Below are 19,247 nucleotides of genomic sequence, written 5' to 3'. Positions count from 1 at the left end.
CTTAGTCTCTCCGTTGTCGTCATCGTCAATGGAGTAAGGCCCGCACTTGGTCATCTGCCTCACCAGCTCGTAGTTGTCGTGGAGGGCGAGGCAAGGGTCTATTTCGCGGCTTAGCGGAACGTACTCGGGCGCGCACGCTACGTAGAATATATCCTGGAAATCAGTGAAGATTAAAATGAAATCGATAAAAAGTTTTTGTCACTCCAAGGAAGCTTAGTTTAGATTTTAAAATATCTCAAGTAATATAATATGATGTTGATTTGTAAAATGAGATATTATTGATTTTTCGTTTAATCAAGAACGTCAGTTGACTATTATGTAGATTATCTATATAGACTATATTTTATCCCTGTGGGTATACCCGGGAGTAGGAATTACGCGGTGTGTCTGCTAGTGTTAATATTCCCCTTCCAATCCAATTAGTCGTAATAAAGACAGTGTTAGAAGTACGAATATAGCCTAAAAAGCGGGGTTTGAACCCATGAACTCGCGGTGAGTCCGGCCCCCTTAACTTGAATCTTGACTCTTCATGATAAATCACATAAAATCTCTTACCCTTCGACCGCAAAGTATCTTCAAGCCAGGAATGCATGCCGCGTGTACGAGCGATCCGTTGGCAACTAATCTTATTTCTAGCAAGTCTTCCGCGAACGCCATTATGTACGGGAAAGCGCAAACTGAAAACATAATAGCATCAAACATTGACATAACGCCGGTACTGTTGATAGGTTGCCTCAATAATTACTATTGCCAACATTATGGTGTAAGAATGTAAAACTTTGAATAGTGGGGAGATAAAGTGACAGCAATGTCATCTTTATAATTTTTCACTACTGCCTAAATATGCCTCCCCTTTCAAGAGAGATATATATTGCGCTTAAAAAAATGTTAATTGGTTTATCAATCAATTGGCATCTAGCTTATTTAACCCTGCTTATTTAATCTCAAAAAATGTTAAATTTTATTTATAGTTTAAATAAATATGTATATATCAGTAAAGTATATATTTATTCATACATATAGGTAGGTACGTACCAACAGCAGTAGGTACAGTCGTCCAGTGAAAATCATATTCAGTGTCACTTTCTAGGCCTTTACTTGTCAACCGCTCAAAGTGACACGTATCTGAAAATACATAATAAATCATTATTCAAAAATATTAATATTTTAAAAACAAAATAATGGTCTAAGGCATTAACATATTGTCCCATTAGTTATAAATGTAGGATGTACGTAATGATAATGAATGAAAAAAATATGTTTTTTATTTTATAAAATACATATGTAAAATTTATTTGCCCTACAAACTCATTTATTTAATTCCTGTCACTAAGACATCATTCGCACGAGAGTTTTTTCAACGGAAGTTAAAAAAGCGTATAAATATAGTATGAAGTTAAATGAAGGAGTATTTCCAATTCCCAAAATTGAAAATGCAACACTGCTCGAAAAGTGTCGTGTGATCAAATACTTAGGAATGCATTTGTTGTATTTGAATGCTTTTTAACGTCCGTTAAAAAAGCTCTCGTGCGAATGAGGGCTAATTGCTGTTTGTGAATGATCGCTATAAAAATAAGACTTTTGGACGCTCTATCTATAGAGTAAGCTGATTGTTTTATAAATCTATGCAATAAAATATTTAAAAAAAATGTACTTACGGTTATAACATAAGATGATTTGACCATCTCTCTCGTCTCCAATTCTCAATGCGTTAACAAGTGCACCGCGCCTAGGTCCGCTATCTTCAGAGCCTTCCGCTCTTTTTATACTCTTAAAATTAAAAAAAAAACAAATAGAACACTGTTGAAATTAAATTTACATTAATTGTTTTAATAAATAAGTAAATTAAGTGATTAGTTCGAAGAGATGGACGTTGGGGTCCCAAGGTGCTGGTATGGCGACCCCGCACCGGAAAGCGCAGTGTTGGTCCGACCCCCCACTAGGTGGACCGAGCATATCAAGCGGGTTGCAGGGAGCCGCTGGATGCTGGCGGCTCGAGACCGTTGTGCTTGGAAGTCCTTGTTTTTGTTCTGGTGCCCATGCTACCTGGCGCCCCTAAGCGCGCCCTACCCTAAAGCCGCTCCTGAGTGGACGTCTATCGGTTGATAAGGTAAGGTTAAATTTGATTAAAATAAAATATTGTACCTGTACATTATTTAATTCTAAAAGTTCCCAGTGATGCTTATAACCGACTACCATGATTCCATATTCACCTTCCATCAATTTTATTAATATTGGCGATTCACTTAGTTGGATATCCTGCAAAATAATACTGACGGTATATAACATGTTTTAAGACGTGAGAATTTTCATATTTAAAAGTTTCAGAGCCTAGCCCAGACAAACAGACATATAATTTAAAAAAAGGTTTATGATATAGTAAATATAAGTACCTTTAATGGCACTTGAGAAAACAGTTATTTATTAATCACAGAGAGACACTTCAATTTTATTTATTTGTATTGTTAATTGATGTACCTTTATATGTGTATACTCGAATCCCATTTCATTATCAGGGTTAGATTCTTCTGAAAGCAGAAGAACTCTCCTCCCGATAGCTATCGCAAGTAATGTTTTGCCTCCTTCACCTGAAATATCATGGACTTTTTATTCTAATAATCCACCGATGCACGTACTTTGAACTCAAATTTAAAAATAAAATCAATTTGTTTTCATAAAATGTACTAGTTCCAGAAGATGCCGGAAATTACGATTAATAAATTAAAAGCTAAATAAAATATCTACTTTTGCAAAGCGATATCTTTTATTTCATGCTCGTAATTAGTAATTTTTATTGCATCTTTGGTGATCTTATCTTATCATCCGAAGCAATTATTTATTATTGAATAAATATTTATCTATTATATCATAAATAGATATATATTTATTATAATAGATATATGTATATCTATTTATGAAACGAAAAAATACAATTATGCACTAAATCAAGAGTTTATGATTCCAAGAATATTTCCATGAGTTTTAATCAAAATCTTTTTTTATTCTAATAATAATAAAATGGATTCTAATAATAATAAAATGGAATTCTAAGATGGAAGCGGGCTAACTTAATAGGAGGAGGATGCAAATCCACACTCCTTTCGGTATCTACACAACATCGTACCGAAATACGATGCCTGTGCCGGTAGGCTGGTAACTAGCCACGGCCGAAGCCTCCCACCAGCCAAACCTGGACTAATTGAGAAAACCTCAATCGGCCCAGCCGGGAATCAAACCTAGCACCTCCGTCTTGTAGATCCTTCGCGCATACCTGTGCGTCACGGAGGCCGTCAAAACCTTAAAAACTAACCTTGTTCAAGTATATCGAACAAATGAGCAGTCTTGGTCCTCGGTAACCTCGCATGCTTGCAATCTTGTAGCGGTCTCATGGCCCAGGCGCCGGCGCAGAGCTCCGACAGAGGCAGCGCGTAGACCCCCGCGCCCCCCGCGCCGCCGGTCGTAGACCCGCCCCCCGCAGACACCCGCGCACCGACCCGGAAAAGCCCCGCACGCTCTGTGATGCGAGCGGCTCGCACGCAGCCTTCCCATCGTAGTACCACTTTCGTTGTACCACTTTCTATGAATGAAATGAGATAAAACTACTACATATATAGCAGTGGCGAAAGATGGAATAAGATGGAATGATGGAATTTGACGAAGCTAAGCCGTCCCAATGAAAAGAAAATTCATACCGCTTGATACAAACTCTGGTTTCTCATACATCCATACATATTCATTACAATAAAGAATATGTATGTATGGATTTTTAAAAGGTAACCCGATGGGAATCGGCCTGTATGAATTTTTCGCCGCTGAAATATTGTGAGCTTGCGGTTGACTAGAATTTACATGATAGTAAGGGTAGGGCTTCAGGTACGTACGTACGTGTTTGGTAAAATAAATTACACAAGTTGTACACTTAACTTGCCAACTCCAGATTGAGAATTAGAAAAAATACTTAGTACATTAAATATGTTACCTTCAAGTATGTACGTGTTGGAAGTGGTGGACAACAAGAGGCGTCCCTCCGCGAGTTGTTCAGCGCAGACCGGCGTGGCGGGCAGCGGGGCGGCGCGCCACAGCCGGCCCTCCCACGGCGCGCGCCGAGAGCCCCCTGTGCCTATAATGGAACATACTCTAATTGTAAATATTATTGTGTAATTAAATAAGCAAAGATCCCATAAATAAGATCGGAAGTCAGTTTTTAAAGTGATGAACCTCAAAGGTAAAAATGGAACCTTTTAACATTATAACTTTTCCGTAAATCAAGACTTTAGTGCCATCGTGGACACAGTAAACTTACTACAATCTATGTCAATACTTTTCCAATGGCAATGTTAAGATGTCTTTCAATGCATGGTTTTTTTGTAATGAGGTAAAAGTTATTGCTTTAATGTTATCTGGGATGATGACGTTGATGCTTTGATAAGCCCGCCCGCCTGCGCCCACGCTTCCCGACCAAACGTCAGACAGTGGACGACGGGACAGTATTGGCTGGAAGAGTCCCTATACAGCATATTTACCCATAGACACTAAACTAGTGGGCGCGTCTCCCCGCAGCACGGCGTCCAGCTTCAAAGCTTGCCCCACGTGTAGGAAGCGCTCCGTGCGCGCCGCGCCCGCGCCGCCTGCGCCCACGCTGCCCGACCACACGTCAGACAGTGCGCGACGGGACAACATCGGCTGGAAGAGAGCTTTAAATCATCAGCGTCATCATAATTGCCCCTGTGGCGTAGCGTGCCTTGGAGGGCCCTTTATCGAAATTAGTTGGGGAGGCCTAAATGAAGGGTAAAGATTTCTCACAAAAGCAAAAATGCTGGCTTAAAATAAATATTTCAGTGACTTAAGCTATGTAGGATGTTTCCAACTTTTGGGCGCACCAGGGAAAAAAAGAAATTGTGGATTACCTACATATTACTAATTTTCGCTTTCACACCTAAGACTTTGCTTCTCAAACTTTTGTTTGAGAAGCAAAGGGACGTTTGGAAACTGTAGTTCTATGTTAAAAAAACTAAATATAATGCAGTTTACAGTTTGATTATCTAAAACTGAGATATCACAGTTAAATACTTTTCAACGTAACTTACCACTTTGTGATCTGAACAATGTTCTGCATATATATCTCTAATTAAAGTGTCCAAAGTCCTCTGCCTTTTCAAAGCGAAAGTCGGTGTTTGGAATGCTGCCTTCTCGCCATTCATTAGCTTGACCTAAAACAAAGATATATCGAGTGGGCTGCAGCACGACTTTGCTATTAAGCGACGGAAGTCCGAAGTTTGAAGGCTTGATGATCCAACAAGACTAGATCGAGGGCGATGTAAGTGTCAGAACTCGGAACGTATTATCAAAGCAAACTGTTAGGTACGGACAATGAGAAATATAAGCTGCTTAAATGAGCTATTTATGGTAGGGGCTTGCAAATTACTATTTACAACTGATGCAGCCTATGTAAGGTAGATACCGTATATACTTAGTGATGTTGCAGTATACACTGTCGTTTAGAAAAAACTCCATGTTACTTATGGAGTTTGAATACAACATAATAGTATATGTCCCCTTAGCCAAGTGGCACGTCGATTCTCTTTCGAGAGAAATGTATGGGAATGACCGTTCTTGATCACGTAACTTATCGATAGCGAATGTTATTCCCACACATCATTCTTGTTTTCGAAGCGATAGCGATCATAGAAAGAGAATCGACGTGCATCTTGGCTAGGTGGGCTGGTTTGCTACGTATATTAAGAATGGCGATCCAGGTTTCTTTTTTTGTCCGTATAGCTTCTAGGCATAGGGATTGTCTTCGTATTGAAAGCTGGTTCTGGCATGGCCCTTCATGTTAACAGTGCAGTACAGCATAAATTCCCTATAGACTAATTATTTGTTCGAAACAGGTAAGGGTTCCTTCACAATATGGTACGCACGCCTTACGAGCGAAATCCTGTGATGGTCAGATCCTTGGCAATTTTTAAAAGCTGAAAATTTATCAACCCGTGGTTTGGGAGGTCAGGTAGTCAGTGACATAACTCTCAATACCTTTATTGGTATATCTATGTTTACCCATGGACACTAAACTGTACTTTACACAAATGACTTGGATATTATAAATGATCTACCTTTAAATCTGTATTTTGTAAACTCGAATTCAGTGGTCCCAGTGGTTCAAAATGGCCTATTTTAACTAAATTTTACTATAGCTGTCCTCTGGCGATAATAAACACGCTTGGCAGCAATTCCCCATAGTAGAGTTGAAATATAGCGACGACGGTTGAAAGGTAAAATTATCCAAGCGACAATTTGGGTCAAATGGGATATTTATACCATGAACGTAATAAAAAAACTACGTTTAGAGGTTTTACTACCAAACCTCTCATCGAAAATAGATTTACTCTCTACAACTGTTTTGCATTCGGTACAATAATTTCGATAGTGTTCAATAAGTATTAAGAACGATATATATACATGTTAGTATGAAAAATATAAATGCAGGCGTACTCGTAGTTCAGATATCTGTATCTAATACTACTAAAGCAAAAAATTTTCGATTATCTTTTGTTTTTTTTTTCTGAATACAGTTATTTTTTGGCTTCATTTCGGAACGTGTTCGCGAAAATGGAAATTTTCGGTACGGAGCAGATAAATCAAGACTTGCGGGAAACATTAGGTGTTAATGCTCCACCATATTCACACGTTGGTGGAAGATGGTTGGAGATTAAACGAGAAAGAACTTTCACAAATGACGACCCACGCTCGGGACACCCTACGACAGCAGTAACAGAACCGATGATTAAAAAAGTTGACAAATTTTATTTTATCCGATCGTCGTGTTAACTGTTCGTCGTGAAAAAGTAGCAAAAGTTGTTTTGTTTCACCGAGATAACGCCCCGGCTCACAAGTCCAAAGTTGCAATGGCTGCCATTGAAGATGCTGGATTTCCATTGATGGAGCGGAGCACCCACCGTATTCACCGGACCTCGCTCCTAGTGATTTTTATCTCTTTCCGCGGCTAAATAAGCACCTCAGAGGTCAGAAATTTGATGATGATGACGCAGTGATCGCTGCTCTATACGATTTTTAAAAGAGCAGGCCGAAGACTTTTTCAAAAAGGAATTCTATTATTAAAGAAAATATATGCCAAGTGTATACCTTAAACGTGATTACGTTTAAATATATAATAGCACTAGCGGACTCGCTCAAGCTTCGCTTTGACTTATTAATTTATTTATTTGCACTTCTTCCCTATCCCTACCTTACACTACCATACTCCTACCCCTACCCCTACCCTAACCCTACCCTACCTCTACTCTACCCCTACCCTACCCTACCCTACAACTACCCTACCACTACCCTACCCCTACCCTATCCCTATACCATAAACCTACCCTACCACTACCCTACCCTACCCCTACCCTACCCCTACCCTACCCCTACCCTACCCCTACCCTACCGCTACCCTACCTCTACCCTATCCCTATACCATACCCCTACCCTACCACTACCCTATCCTAGGATTTAGGGGTTTGAAAAATAGATGTTGGCCGATTCTCAGACCTACTGAATATGCACAAAAAATTTCATCAAAATCGGTCGAGCCGTTTCGGAGGAGTTCAAGCTCGAACACCGCGACACGAGAATTTTATATATTAGATTTAGTAAAAGAAAACTGCATCTTAATCATTCTCAGTACTTAATGAACAGAGCAGTGATAGCCCAGTGGATATGACCTCTGCCTCCGATTCCGGAGGGTGTGGGTTCGAATCCGGTTCAGGGCATGCACCTCCAACTTTTCAGTTGTGTGCATTTTAAGAAATTTAATATCACGTGTCTCAATCGGTGAAGGAAAACATCGTGAGGAAACCTGCATACCAGAGAATTATATTCATTCTCTGCGTGTGTGAAGTCTGCCAATCCGCATTGGGCCAGCGTGGTGGACTATTGGCCTAACCCCTCTCATTCTGAGAGGAGACTCGAGCTCAGCAGTGAGCCGAATATGGGTTGATGACTTAATGAACACCGTACTATATGAACTTGAATATGACTTATATGAAAAAAGAAAGATTTAACTGCTCTCCTGTAAAGTTACGAGTAGTTCATGTCGCTTGCTAAATTCTGTCTTTAAATCGTCGATGGAGGTTGCGGGGCGCCGCAGTCTACGTCGCGAGGCGCGACTATTGCTCAAAAGTCATCGGCTTTACAAATGACTTACTTGAAAATGAGGTCTTTGTTTTACTAATGAACTTGTAAGTAGTACTTATTCTAATAGAGCTCTATTAAGCATTGTTAATAAAAAGGTAACCAAAAGTCATTAAAAACGGATTAACGGATTAACATTATATTAAGTGACACTGTGTCAAAATACATATCTACTAATAAATAAAATGCGAAACTCCGTCTGTCTTGTACCTTTTCACGGCTTAATCGCTGAATCGATTTAGATGAAAAGTAACAAAATTCATTCATTGGAGCAAAAAAAGGCTACGTACGTACATTCTGAAAAAATCCAAGGCATGAATTTGTGAAAAACTGAATTTCACGCCAACAGATATCAGGACGTTCGTTCGTCACTTGGAAGCTCGGTAAAGTTCTCATATAGCTTTCCTTGAACTTGTTATGCCCACGTAGGTATACGATATTCAAAATTCGCTATACAACACTTACAGTAGGAGTTACGGATTGTTGAAATGATAACTTCTAAAGAGAGGGTAAACTGCTTGGTACCATAATGCGTTACAACTAAGGTTGGCACGCTCGACACTTGCACTTGACAGAGCAAACTTCGGACTGCTTGTACGACCACAAACTATTTCAAAAGTTTCATTTTTATATTATATAGATAAATATAAATAGCTGTAAAAATCTGTGAAAAGGGAACGTTACTACGGTAGAGCATCTAGAAATACAAACCAACATTGTTATACCCTTGCCTTGCCTCGCAGTAGTTCGTTAAAAAAGCAAGTTCTATTTTTCGTTCGTTACAAATTGAAACGCTTTGCCAAGTTAATTGAAGCAGATACACTATATTGTGATGGTTCGAAATACGTACGTCACTGTATTTGGTCTGCCTACATTCTTTGTGTGTAGGTACGTAAGTTTAGTAGATGGAGAGTCTAAGTCATCATCTATGAATGCCTATCCGAGTAACATAACTAAAACCAGCTTTTATTATCATTACCAACCCACATTCGGCTCACTGTTGAGCACAAATATCTTTTCAGAATGTGAGGTTTTAGGCTAATCCACCACTAATGCGGATTGGCTGACTTCACACACGTAAAAATATAAAGAAAATTCGCAGGTATGCAGGTTTCCTCACGATGTTTTTTCCTTCACCGATTGAGACACGTGATGTTTAATTTCTTAAAACTTAACTGAAAAGTTGGTGTATGCCCCGGACCGGATTTAAAAACTACGCCCTCTGAATCGCAGGCAGAGGTTTTATCCACTGGGCTATCGCGACTGATCAGCCTGTCAGCTTCTGTATTATGAGGTAAATAATAATTTATCATAGTTTTAAGTGTTCGTCAAATGGTTTCTACCAAGCAAATGGTCTAGCTACTGTGTACATGATTTTTAGTAGTCTTAAATAAAATATAAATAAAATATACATCATGCTATGCGGAATTTATGGTGTGAAATATGTAGGTAGTTACATACTTTTGTTACCCGCTAGCTCCCAAAGCAACCATAGACTGAAACTGCGTCTACAGTACTTACCTATCGTAGAACTACAACTTAGAAGTACATGCTGTCAAAGTATTTGCCTTCATAAAATGGTCATCATCAGGTATATTCAATTCATTCATCAGGTATATTTGACTGTCGCAGGTTCTTAGTCCAATATAAAAGAAAATCACTTACAAGTAGGAATTCTCTGAACAGCTGCGGGTCGCTGAAGATCGGAGGACATGGCAGCGATGGACCGAACGGTGGTACAGTATCGTCTGTGTACACACTCAATCTGTAACCTTCGCCCTCCACCTCTGACACTACTGCGAATATGTCTGGTTTGCTTATAAGGAAATTGTTAAGCTATTTCAAAGATAAATAGTATACATATAATAATTACAGTATTTGTACACCACGAAAATTACCAATGTTTTTCAAAGTAGTTTTAAGGACGTCTTTTCAGTATTAGAATACTATTCTATGGTCCTATCTACGAGTAATGCCTAATCCAAAAGTAAGTAAATAAATACTAAAGTGGTCCGAACTAGGCATAAGCGATGGTTGATACACAACTGTCTGACTACCCCGATAGACGATTTTCGAGCAGATATATTGTATATCCTGTGAGTTGTATATTTGTGGGCACTCCAAGATGCAGGACAATATATATTTAATATCTGTATTCTATTTTTCATTATTGTATAAACACACAAATAGTAAGTAACTACTACCGCGTTACCTCAGAAAGAGGGTGATGTTTTTTCTTTCAAGGTCCAATAAGCAATGTCGCTATGTTTTATAACAAACCACTCCTTCACTATAAACAAACCACTCAATTCACCACTCTTCTTTTTCTAATAATGTATTTAAAAAGAGTATGCTGTTGCCAACAATTGCATGAAGCTCTGAGTTTTTAAATTTTTCCATTTCCCGTAACTACAGCGGTTCGAGTTCAAATGCAAACTAACTTAAAATCTCAACAATACTCCGGCCACCGGCATATGAAAGAGCTCTCAAATTGGCTATTGAGTATTGACGCAAAGGGCAGCACCTACGAACGTTGCATACTAACATGTTCGTATTCAATAATTTATTTGTACCGGCTATGAACACGTGCAGTGCAAACTCGATTCGCAATAAATACCAGTAGCGAAGAAGAACTTTATAATGAAATATTCAATAGTTTATAGCGATATCGAATGCCGTGCGACATAGCTTTCGTTCTGAACCTCTATTGTATTGTTATCATAAGTAAACAGATATTGGCTTTTGAGGAAATACTTCATTTTATAAGACTAGCGGACCCGGTCAAGCTTCGCTTTGACTTATGTACACTTCTTCCTTACCCTAATTTTACTCTACCCCTAGCTGCGACTATAAATTGAGAAGTAAGCTATCCCATCTTTGAGGTCGGGTCAAACTGCACACAATGTGAAAATTTGATTAAAATTGGTTTAAGTAATATATCTATCGTGGCGCAGTGGTATGCGCGGTGGATTTACTAGACGGAGGTCCTGGGTTCGATCACCGGCTGGGCCCATTGAAGTTTTCTTAATTGGTCCAGGTCTGGCTGGTGGGAGGCTTCGACTGTGGCTAGTTACCACCCTACTGATAAAGACGTACCGCCAAGCGAGTTAGTGTTCCGGTACGATGTCGTGTAGAAACCGAAAGGGGTGTGGATTTTTATCCTCCTCCTAACAAGTTAGCCCGCTTCCATTTTATATTGCATCATCATGATTGTAGTCAAGGGCTAACTTCTAAAGAATAAAAAAAAAAGAAAAAAGTATTTTAAGAGTTATATTAAGATTTTGACTATTCAAGACAATTAAATATCTTCGTGATTGGAAAAGAAGATAGCCCGTCGGCTCGTAAAATGGACAACCAGGCAATTATGTAGCTCGGTGAAGGATTCAAAACGTAAGGATTTACAACAAAAATTGATTTTGTTTATTCCAATGAAGTACCACTTCATGTACCTACCATCAGTGACGTGCTCAACGTGTTATGTACAAATTTTACGAAATTATAATTTAAGAGCCTCAATAGCTCAACGGAAAGAACGGTCGGACTTATCACTGAGGGGAGGTGGTTCCATCCCCGCCCCGTTGGTCTATTATCGTACTCACTCCCAATAGTATTTCCGGACTAGTTGGAGGGGAATGGGAATATTGGTCATATTTAAAAAATAAGGGCAAATATTCTTTAAAAAATAGAAAATTTCTTATTCCATAAAATATCTTGATCGGGTAGGCAGTACACTGTGCATCTATGAAGTGTACGCCGCTGCGTACCATCATTTGAATATCTACAGCGATGCTAAACAGCAAAAGCACATGGCGGACGAGATTTTCACGGAAAATAGTATCGTATATAAACTTCCGTCTCAAATTAAATAAAAATGACAAAAAAAAAAAATACCGACCGAATTGAGAACCTCCTCCTTTTTGAAGTCGGTTAAAAAGTTGCTTGAGCCAGCACTTAATGTTAACGCAAGACGATAATTCTCATGTCTTTTGCTTTATATTGCATCGTCGTTTCACAACAGCGGCGCAGTCAAACGCTAACTTGCGTAAGAACCTTATAAAGTTACACACGACTTGTTATACTGTACAATTTTCTAAACATAGTCATACACGTGCCTTGAATTCCGATTCGCAATAAGCAACGAGCTTTGTAGAACTTTGATAAAATATCGACGTCTTTATTGCGCGCGGAATATTGTAATAAAATGAAGTCTCGCTTTATGAAATATCACGTTGCATTACTTAAGTTTTCATCTTATGTCGTAGCTGTGAAAGTGAATTTTGAAATTATTGATAATGGTCGTCCACTGCAGGACATAGGACGTTTGTAAGGACTTCCAAACATCACGCTCCTGAGTCGCCTGCATCCAGCGAATCCCTGCGATTCGCTTGATGTCGTCAGCAGGGCCGGCTCGCCCACACGGCGAACGGAGCTGTCGCTCCAGGCGCCAAATCCTAAAGGGCGCCTAAATGGTAAAGAACGTAGGTCACTCCTGAGTATGGTCGAGATATTCATGATCCATACGTACTTTGCACTCACAATTGATATAGGTATATAATTATTATTAGGAGCAAACAGGAGAGGCGCCATAATAGGATCTAAAATTTACTTCGGGCCGGCGCTGGTTGTCAGTCCACCTGGTTGGGGGTCCACCAAGACTGCGCTTACTTTATCAGTGCGGGGTCTCCATTCCAGCACCTTGGGATAGTTAGAATGACTTTAAATACGCGTAAAGAATTTTTCCCAGTCGTTTTCGAAATGAATCCCGTCTTCATTAATATTTTATAAGTACGTACAACTTGTAATCCTATTTCAGAGTTGTTCGGTCAGGAAAGAACCCCTGTTGTGGCTATGGTAAAGTAGCTTTTAAAGCTTTTCATTTGGAGGCTTTAATGAGCAATCAACAACTAGGTACTTCTACTACTCGTACATCTTAATTTTTTTTTATTCTTTACAAGTTAGCCCTTGACTACAATCTCACCTGAGTAAGTGATGATGCTATCTAAGATGTAAGCGGAATATATACGGATAGAAAGCGGATGGATATCCATATCCCTTTTGGTTTCTACACGACATCGTACCGGAACGTTAAATTACTAGGCGGTACGTCTTTGCCGATAGGGTTGTAATTAGCTACGGCCGAAGCCTTCCACCAGCCAGACCTGAACCAATTAAGAAAACCTCAATTGGCTCAGTCGGGGATCGAACCCAAGACCTCTGTCAGATCTGAACTAATTAAGAAAACCTCAATCGACCGTCTCCGTCTTGTAAATCCACCGTGCATACTGCGCCATAGAAGCCGTCTAAAAACACTCAAGAATACATTTCACAGATTTTCAGAAGATTTCCAAAATACATACTTTATTGATATTTTGCTAATTAAAATTCTTCATTTTAAAGTATTATCGGATTCGGGTCGAATATCAGATTGCAACACAAATTATCGACACAAATAAATAAAATAAAATAAAATAAAATAATTCTAAACGTTTGTCAAAGTTGTTCGCTGAGGGCCTATTGGCAGTTTGATACTGTTACTATCGCGTTAACGTAAACGCGAATTTGTAAGGAATTGGAACAGCGCCATCTAGTGGCGTTACTGCACAACTGTTTCAATTCCATATAAATTCGCGTTCACGTTAACGTGATAGGAACAGTATAAAAATATTGAAAACTCCCAATAGGCACACTGAAATGAATTAGCTTTGACGGTGAAGTATATATATATTAGCTTTGCTTTGTAAGCTTTAGTAAATCATCATCTTAAAAAACTATAACTACATCTTAAAAATTGCTCTAACCAAAATATATTTTACAGATTTTTAGAAGATTTAAGGAATATGTTAATACAAGTATACGAGTATCATGAAATCGATCAAAACAGATGTCCGATGCTTCCGCTAACTTTGATTCTTATTTACGAAAACATTGAAATGTTAAAAGGATACGAGTAAAGTGGCTCTTGACGCACTGCGGGTTGAAAGTGTTGTGTGTGGAGTCTTCAGTGAACACAATGTTCACTATATCATTGCCAATATGCCGTTTCCTCTCCAGCTGCAACAAAGTCAAAATTTAAAAAAAACAGAATTCAAAAACATAAACTTACCCACGAAACTAAAAAGTAGAAAACTATAATTGAACCCAGAACCTCTTTGACAACCTCAGCACTACCAATTTCACTAGAGAGGTCGACGAAAATATATAGATATTGTGATTTAGATATTGTTATACGACGTCATTATATATAATTTTATATTTCCTTTTTTATTTTTTTATAGGTTTAGGCAGTTAATTTAGTTAAATATTTATAAATATTGTTTTAGTTAGTGTAAATAATTGTTAATAGTATGTTATTTTAGAATATTCAATAGAGATAGAGCCGTGTGTGTTTTTAAATGGAGTATTATTTTACTTTTTTATATAAAAACGAATTGCTATGCGTAAACCTTGCTATAACTGAAAAACAATAATTGTTTGAATATATACTCATAGATAGATTAGACACTTTAGAAAAAATGTGGACAAATACTAAAGTTTTAACCATAAAATCTCGATTATCGAAACTGACAACTTTGTAAGAAAATTGGCACTTCGGCCATTTTAGATGTTTCTATAGCACTAGGTCATCTAGTTATATTACACGTAGTTGTAGTACAAAACGTAAATGTTAGTGTGCTCATAAACAACACTGGGAAAATATCAACAGACATTGTTGTTGTCTGTTTCAATACAATATGTTGCCTCACAACAAGTATCATCAAGAGAATTACGAGATGTATCTACTCGTACCTATGTTTTAGTTAGCACTATTGGCTCATGTATTTTGGCTTATTATTCGTATGTTTTAACTGCTTCGTCGGTCTCGTGTTTAGGTTGTGCGGCTTCGAATTTCAGGGTCTTGGGTTGGTATCCCAGGTCGGGCTTTAGATAATTTTGAAATTTTCGGTAAAAATTCTCAGTTCGGAATTGGTAGTATAACACCCCATGGTTCGCAGAGCACGTTAAGCCATAGGTCCTGGTCAATACCTATGGCTACTGAAGAGAGTATATAAATAATAAGAGTATATAAAATCTATTTCCATTCCAAATCTCAGCCAGAGCCCTTCAGTAGCCGCAGCGGAAAAGAGGAACAAACACACACACTTACACACACTTAAGCCTATATTAAGCACGTGATAGCCCAGTGGATATGACCTCTGCCTCCGATTCCAACAACAACTTTTCAGTTGTGTGCATTTTAAGAAATTAAATACGGTGAAGGAAAACATCGGAAGGAAACCTGCATACCAGAGAATTATCTTGATTCTCTGCGTGTGTGAAGTTTACCAATCCACTTTGGGCCAGCGTGGTGGACTATTGGCCTAACCCCTCTCGTTCTGAGAGAAGACTCGAGCTCAGCAGTGAGCCGAATATGGGTTGATGACGACGAAGCCTTTATTATATTAGTGATGTTACTTATAAACAAAATGTATCTGATTTGTACTACGTCTTAATCTTATTTACATTATTATCTGAAACTGAAATCGAGCGTAGCTTTTTATCTTATCAAGAGTTTTAAATCCGATCTCATTGTAACCGGTATTAACATACAATCCATTATGGAACAGCTACGGGTCTAAAGCAATCTCACAAATTAGTTTATGCAAATGGTTCACGCGTTTAATTGTGGTACCTATTCGTTCCAATATGCTAAGCAGGTAAAGTTAAACTATTTTGCCATAAAAGTAAATAAAATGTAATAATCCAAAGTCTTTTTTATTTTACTTAAAGCGTCATGGGAATTGATTAGATTTGGTAGATTACGAGCTTATTAACCTATAGAAAGATATTATAATCTATAGAAAGAATAAACGGTTAAAAAACTGCAGACTTTAAAGTTTTTATTATTTTGGCTTACAGAAATCATCAGAAAACATGAGATTGTTTCATTCAAAATAAGTAAAAAAATAACAAAAATACTTAATATAATAATATTTAATATAAGGGTTTTATTTTGTAACTTTATAACCCTCCCTCAATTCTTCAGATTTTCGAATTGCATACCCTTTAGCTATCAATTCACCTACCTTATATGACGTGCTGGTTGAGTATTTCTGAAGTAGTTTTTTTAGGTTGCCCTAAACGTACCCACCAAAATTAATGGCTCATATTTGGTGGAGGCACTGAACAACGTGCAAGGTGTCCCTAATGTAAATTTGCAGCGCTCGAGCAAAAATCCCCTTTTCGGCTTTACTATTATTGTATTAGGTAAGTAATTAATGAAAATCATCATCATATCAGCCGATGGACGTCCACTGCAGGACATCCAAACATCACGTAACTGAGCCACCTGCATCCAGCGAATCCCTGCGACTCGCTAGATGTCGTCAGTCCACCTGGTGGGGGGTCGATCAACACTGCGCTTACTAGTGCGGGGTCACCATTCCAGCACTTTGGGACCCCAACGTCTATCGGCTCTTCGAACTATGTGCCCCACCCATTGCCAGCTTCGCAACTCGATAAGCTATGTCGGTGACTTTGGTTCTTCTGCGGATCTCCTCATTTCTGATTCGATCACGTAGAGATACTCCTAACATAACTCGTTCCATCGCCCGCTGTATGACTCTGAGCCTTCTTACTAGGCCCATAGTTAGCGACCAAAACTCGGAACCATAGGTCATCACTGGCAACACGCACTATTCGAAGTTAATTAAAATAAAGCATAGGTATGTAGTATAAGTTTCCATAATCCAGTACATAAACACTAAACGAAACCTTATAATATATTATTACGTAAGTTTAATCAGTCTCTATAAGTCTATAATTACCTTGCCTTGATAGTGATACTACTGAAATTGAAATTCTAAGAACCTCTGGCCGCAATTAACAGTAGCCCTACATAACCTTAACTATAATTGGAATTTCACGGAAATTCCCTTTACGTTATCAACCCATATACGGCTCACTGCTGAGCTCGAGTCTCCTCTCAGAATGAGAGGGGCTAGGCCAATAGTCCACCACGCTGGTCCAATGCGGATTGGCAGACTTCACACACGCAGAGAATTAAGAAATTTTCTGGTACGCAGGTTTCCTCACGATGTTTTCCTTCACCGTTTGACACACGTGATATTTAATTTCTTAAAATGCACACAACTGAAAAGTTGGAGGTGCATGCCCCGTACCGGATTCGAACCCACACCCTCCGGAATCGGAGGCAGAGGTCATATCCACTGGGCTATCACGACTCAAATTCCCTTTACTATTGCAATAATAATTATTAACTTAACAAAACAAACAAGACGTCACTGCACCTATTTTTACTCAGTGCATTGTGTATAAAATATTTTGTGACTTTAATGAAAATTAATGACTTGTATAAAAGATATAATAATAATCGGTGTAGTAATAGTTACAACTAAAACAAATGTGGTGTGGGTTCGAATCCGGTCTGGGGCATGGGCATGCACCTCCAACTTTTTCGGTTGTGTGCATTTTAAGAAATTGAATATTACGTGTCTCAAAACTGTGAAGGAAAAACATCGTGAGGAAAACTGCATACCAGAGAATTTTCATAATTCTCTGCGTATGTGAAGTCTACCAATCCAGATTGGGCCAGCGTGGTGGACTATTGGCCTAACCCCTCTCATTTTAAAAGGAGACTCGAACTCAGCAGTGAGTCGAATATGGGTTGATAATGATGATATCAAGAAAAGTGCGTAGGAATAAGGCAAGTCTACAATAATGTAATGTCAAACATTTAGATGTGAAAGGTGAATTTTTTCGAGAACATTCTATACAAACATGATTCCCCCAGACAAAGCTTGCCTTGTCATTCACAAAGTGGGCGAATAACCTAAATGGTACGGGATGAGAGTTGGGTTTCTTAGAAGTTCACGCTCAATTTAACAAAAAAATGTTTATGAAGTTATATTTAGAAAGGAAAACAGTGGAAGATTTGGACAAAATGAAATTTCTTAAAATTGTTTGAGGCAATTAATATGATGTTTACCTTCAATTAGAATCTTAAACCCTCAGGCAATCAAAACTTTGTGGTTCAAATAAAAACGTTGATAAAAAAAATTATTGACTTATTTTACAATTCTCCACTCAAAATTAACGAATTCAAGTGGCAACTTTACCCAGTCCCTCGCGAAGTTCCTCACTTTTTAACACATTGTTAAATGAGACTGTGCAATTAAATATTGCAGAGTCAATATCTCGTTGGAATAAAGAAAAATAAATAAATATTAAATTAAAGTTCAAACAAAAATATTTACAAAAAATATACTCCAATATACCTTCGGAATGTCAAGGTTTTGGGCCAAATAAAATCTTTTTAAGAAAAAAATCCAACCGTCTTCAAAATCACAAAAATAAACTACAAAGCAAAAAATAACATCATACTACCTTTTCATTACTTTGAAGGCGGCAGACCTCACACACGCAGGTTTCCTCTTGATGTTTTTTTTTCACCGTTTAAGAGACGTGATATTTAATTTCTTAAAATGCACGTAACTGAAAAGTTGGAAGTGCACACCCTGACCAGAATCGGACTTACACCCTTCGGAATCGGAGGCAGTAGAATCCACTGGGCTATCACGGCGATTAGTAAATATACCTACTAATTGATAGACAATAAAGTTTATACTGAATTTGTTCCTCAATTCGAATATTGTCGTAATTTCGAAGGGCTCTTGGCACGCTCTCCGAGTGCCATTATAATAAAGATAGGACCGTCTTCAGTATAATATCACGGTTGAACAATTTGAAACTTACCTGTTGTTTGTTGTCCTTTGAAAACGGCAACATGGTTGAGACGTGGAACATTATTTCGTGACCTTGGTGCATTGTGTAAATCGAATGGCTGCCTGTCATGTCACCTGAAAGTACTAAATATGCAAATTTTCCATACTTCACCACTAATTTCGTTTATGGCTGGGCTTGGTTTTTTTAGGAAAACACCAAATAAACCATATTTTTAAATACATGAATTTTCCTATAGATGCATATAAGAACATAATGTACTCCATGATTAAAACAGTAATTTATGAGGATTACTATATTTTTCTCATGACTGATTT

At 38.2% G+C, this 19,247-nt stretch overlaps 1 protein-coding gene across 2 annotated transcripts in view; it reads right to left on the bottom strand.

The window, feature by feature from the left end:
- Positions 1-19,247, bottom strand: part of LOC112050427 (GTPase-activating Rap/Ran-GAP domain-like protein 3) — a 229,371-nt gene that overhangs the window by 5,090 nt on the left and 205,034 nt on the right. For both annotated transcript variants that reach the window (XM_052881151.1, XM_052881150.1), the window contains 13 exons: positions 18,943-19,046; positions 14,136-14,241; positions 9,856-9,998; positions 5,088-5,210; positions 4,524-4,683; positions 3,980-4,120; positions 3,311-3,577; positions 2,479-2,588; positions 2,146-2,259; positions 1,659-1,770; positions 1,036-1,125; positions 556-677; positions 2-153 (listed from right to left, as the gene is read on the bottom strand). In XM_052881151.1, the coding sequence (XP_052737111.1) occupies positions 2-153; positions 556-677; positions 1,036-1,125; positions 1,659-1,770; positions 2,146-2,259; positions 2,479-2,588; positions 3,311-3,577; positions 3,980-4,120; positions 4,524-4,683; positions 5,088-5,210; positions 9,856-9,998; positions 14,136-14,241; positions 18,943-19,046 (1,744 nt within the window). The remainder of the gene's footprint in view (position 1; positions 154-555; positions 678-1,035; positions 1,126-1,658; positions 1,771-2,145; positions 2,260-2,478; positions 2,589-3,310; positions 3,578-3,979; positions 4,121-4,523; positions 4,684-5,087; positions 5,211-9,855; positions 9,999-14,135; positions 14,242-18,942; positions 19,047-19,247) is intronic.

Source organism: Bicyclus anynana, chromosome 4 (genome assembly GCF_947172395.1).
Source record: "Bicyclus anynana chromosome 4, ilBicAnyn1.1, whole genome shotgun sequence".
NCBI classification, from domain to species: Eukaryota; Metazoa; Arthropoda; class Insecta; order Lepidoptera; family Nymphalidae; genus Bicyclus; species Bicyclus anynana.
This window is presented reverse-complemented; position numbering and strand designations above follow the sequence as displayed.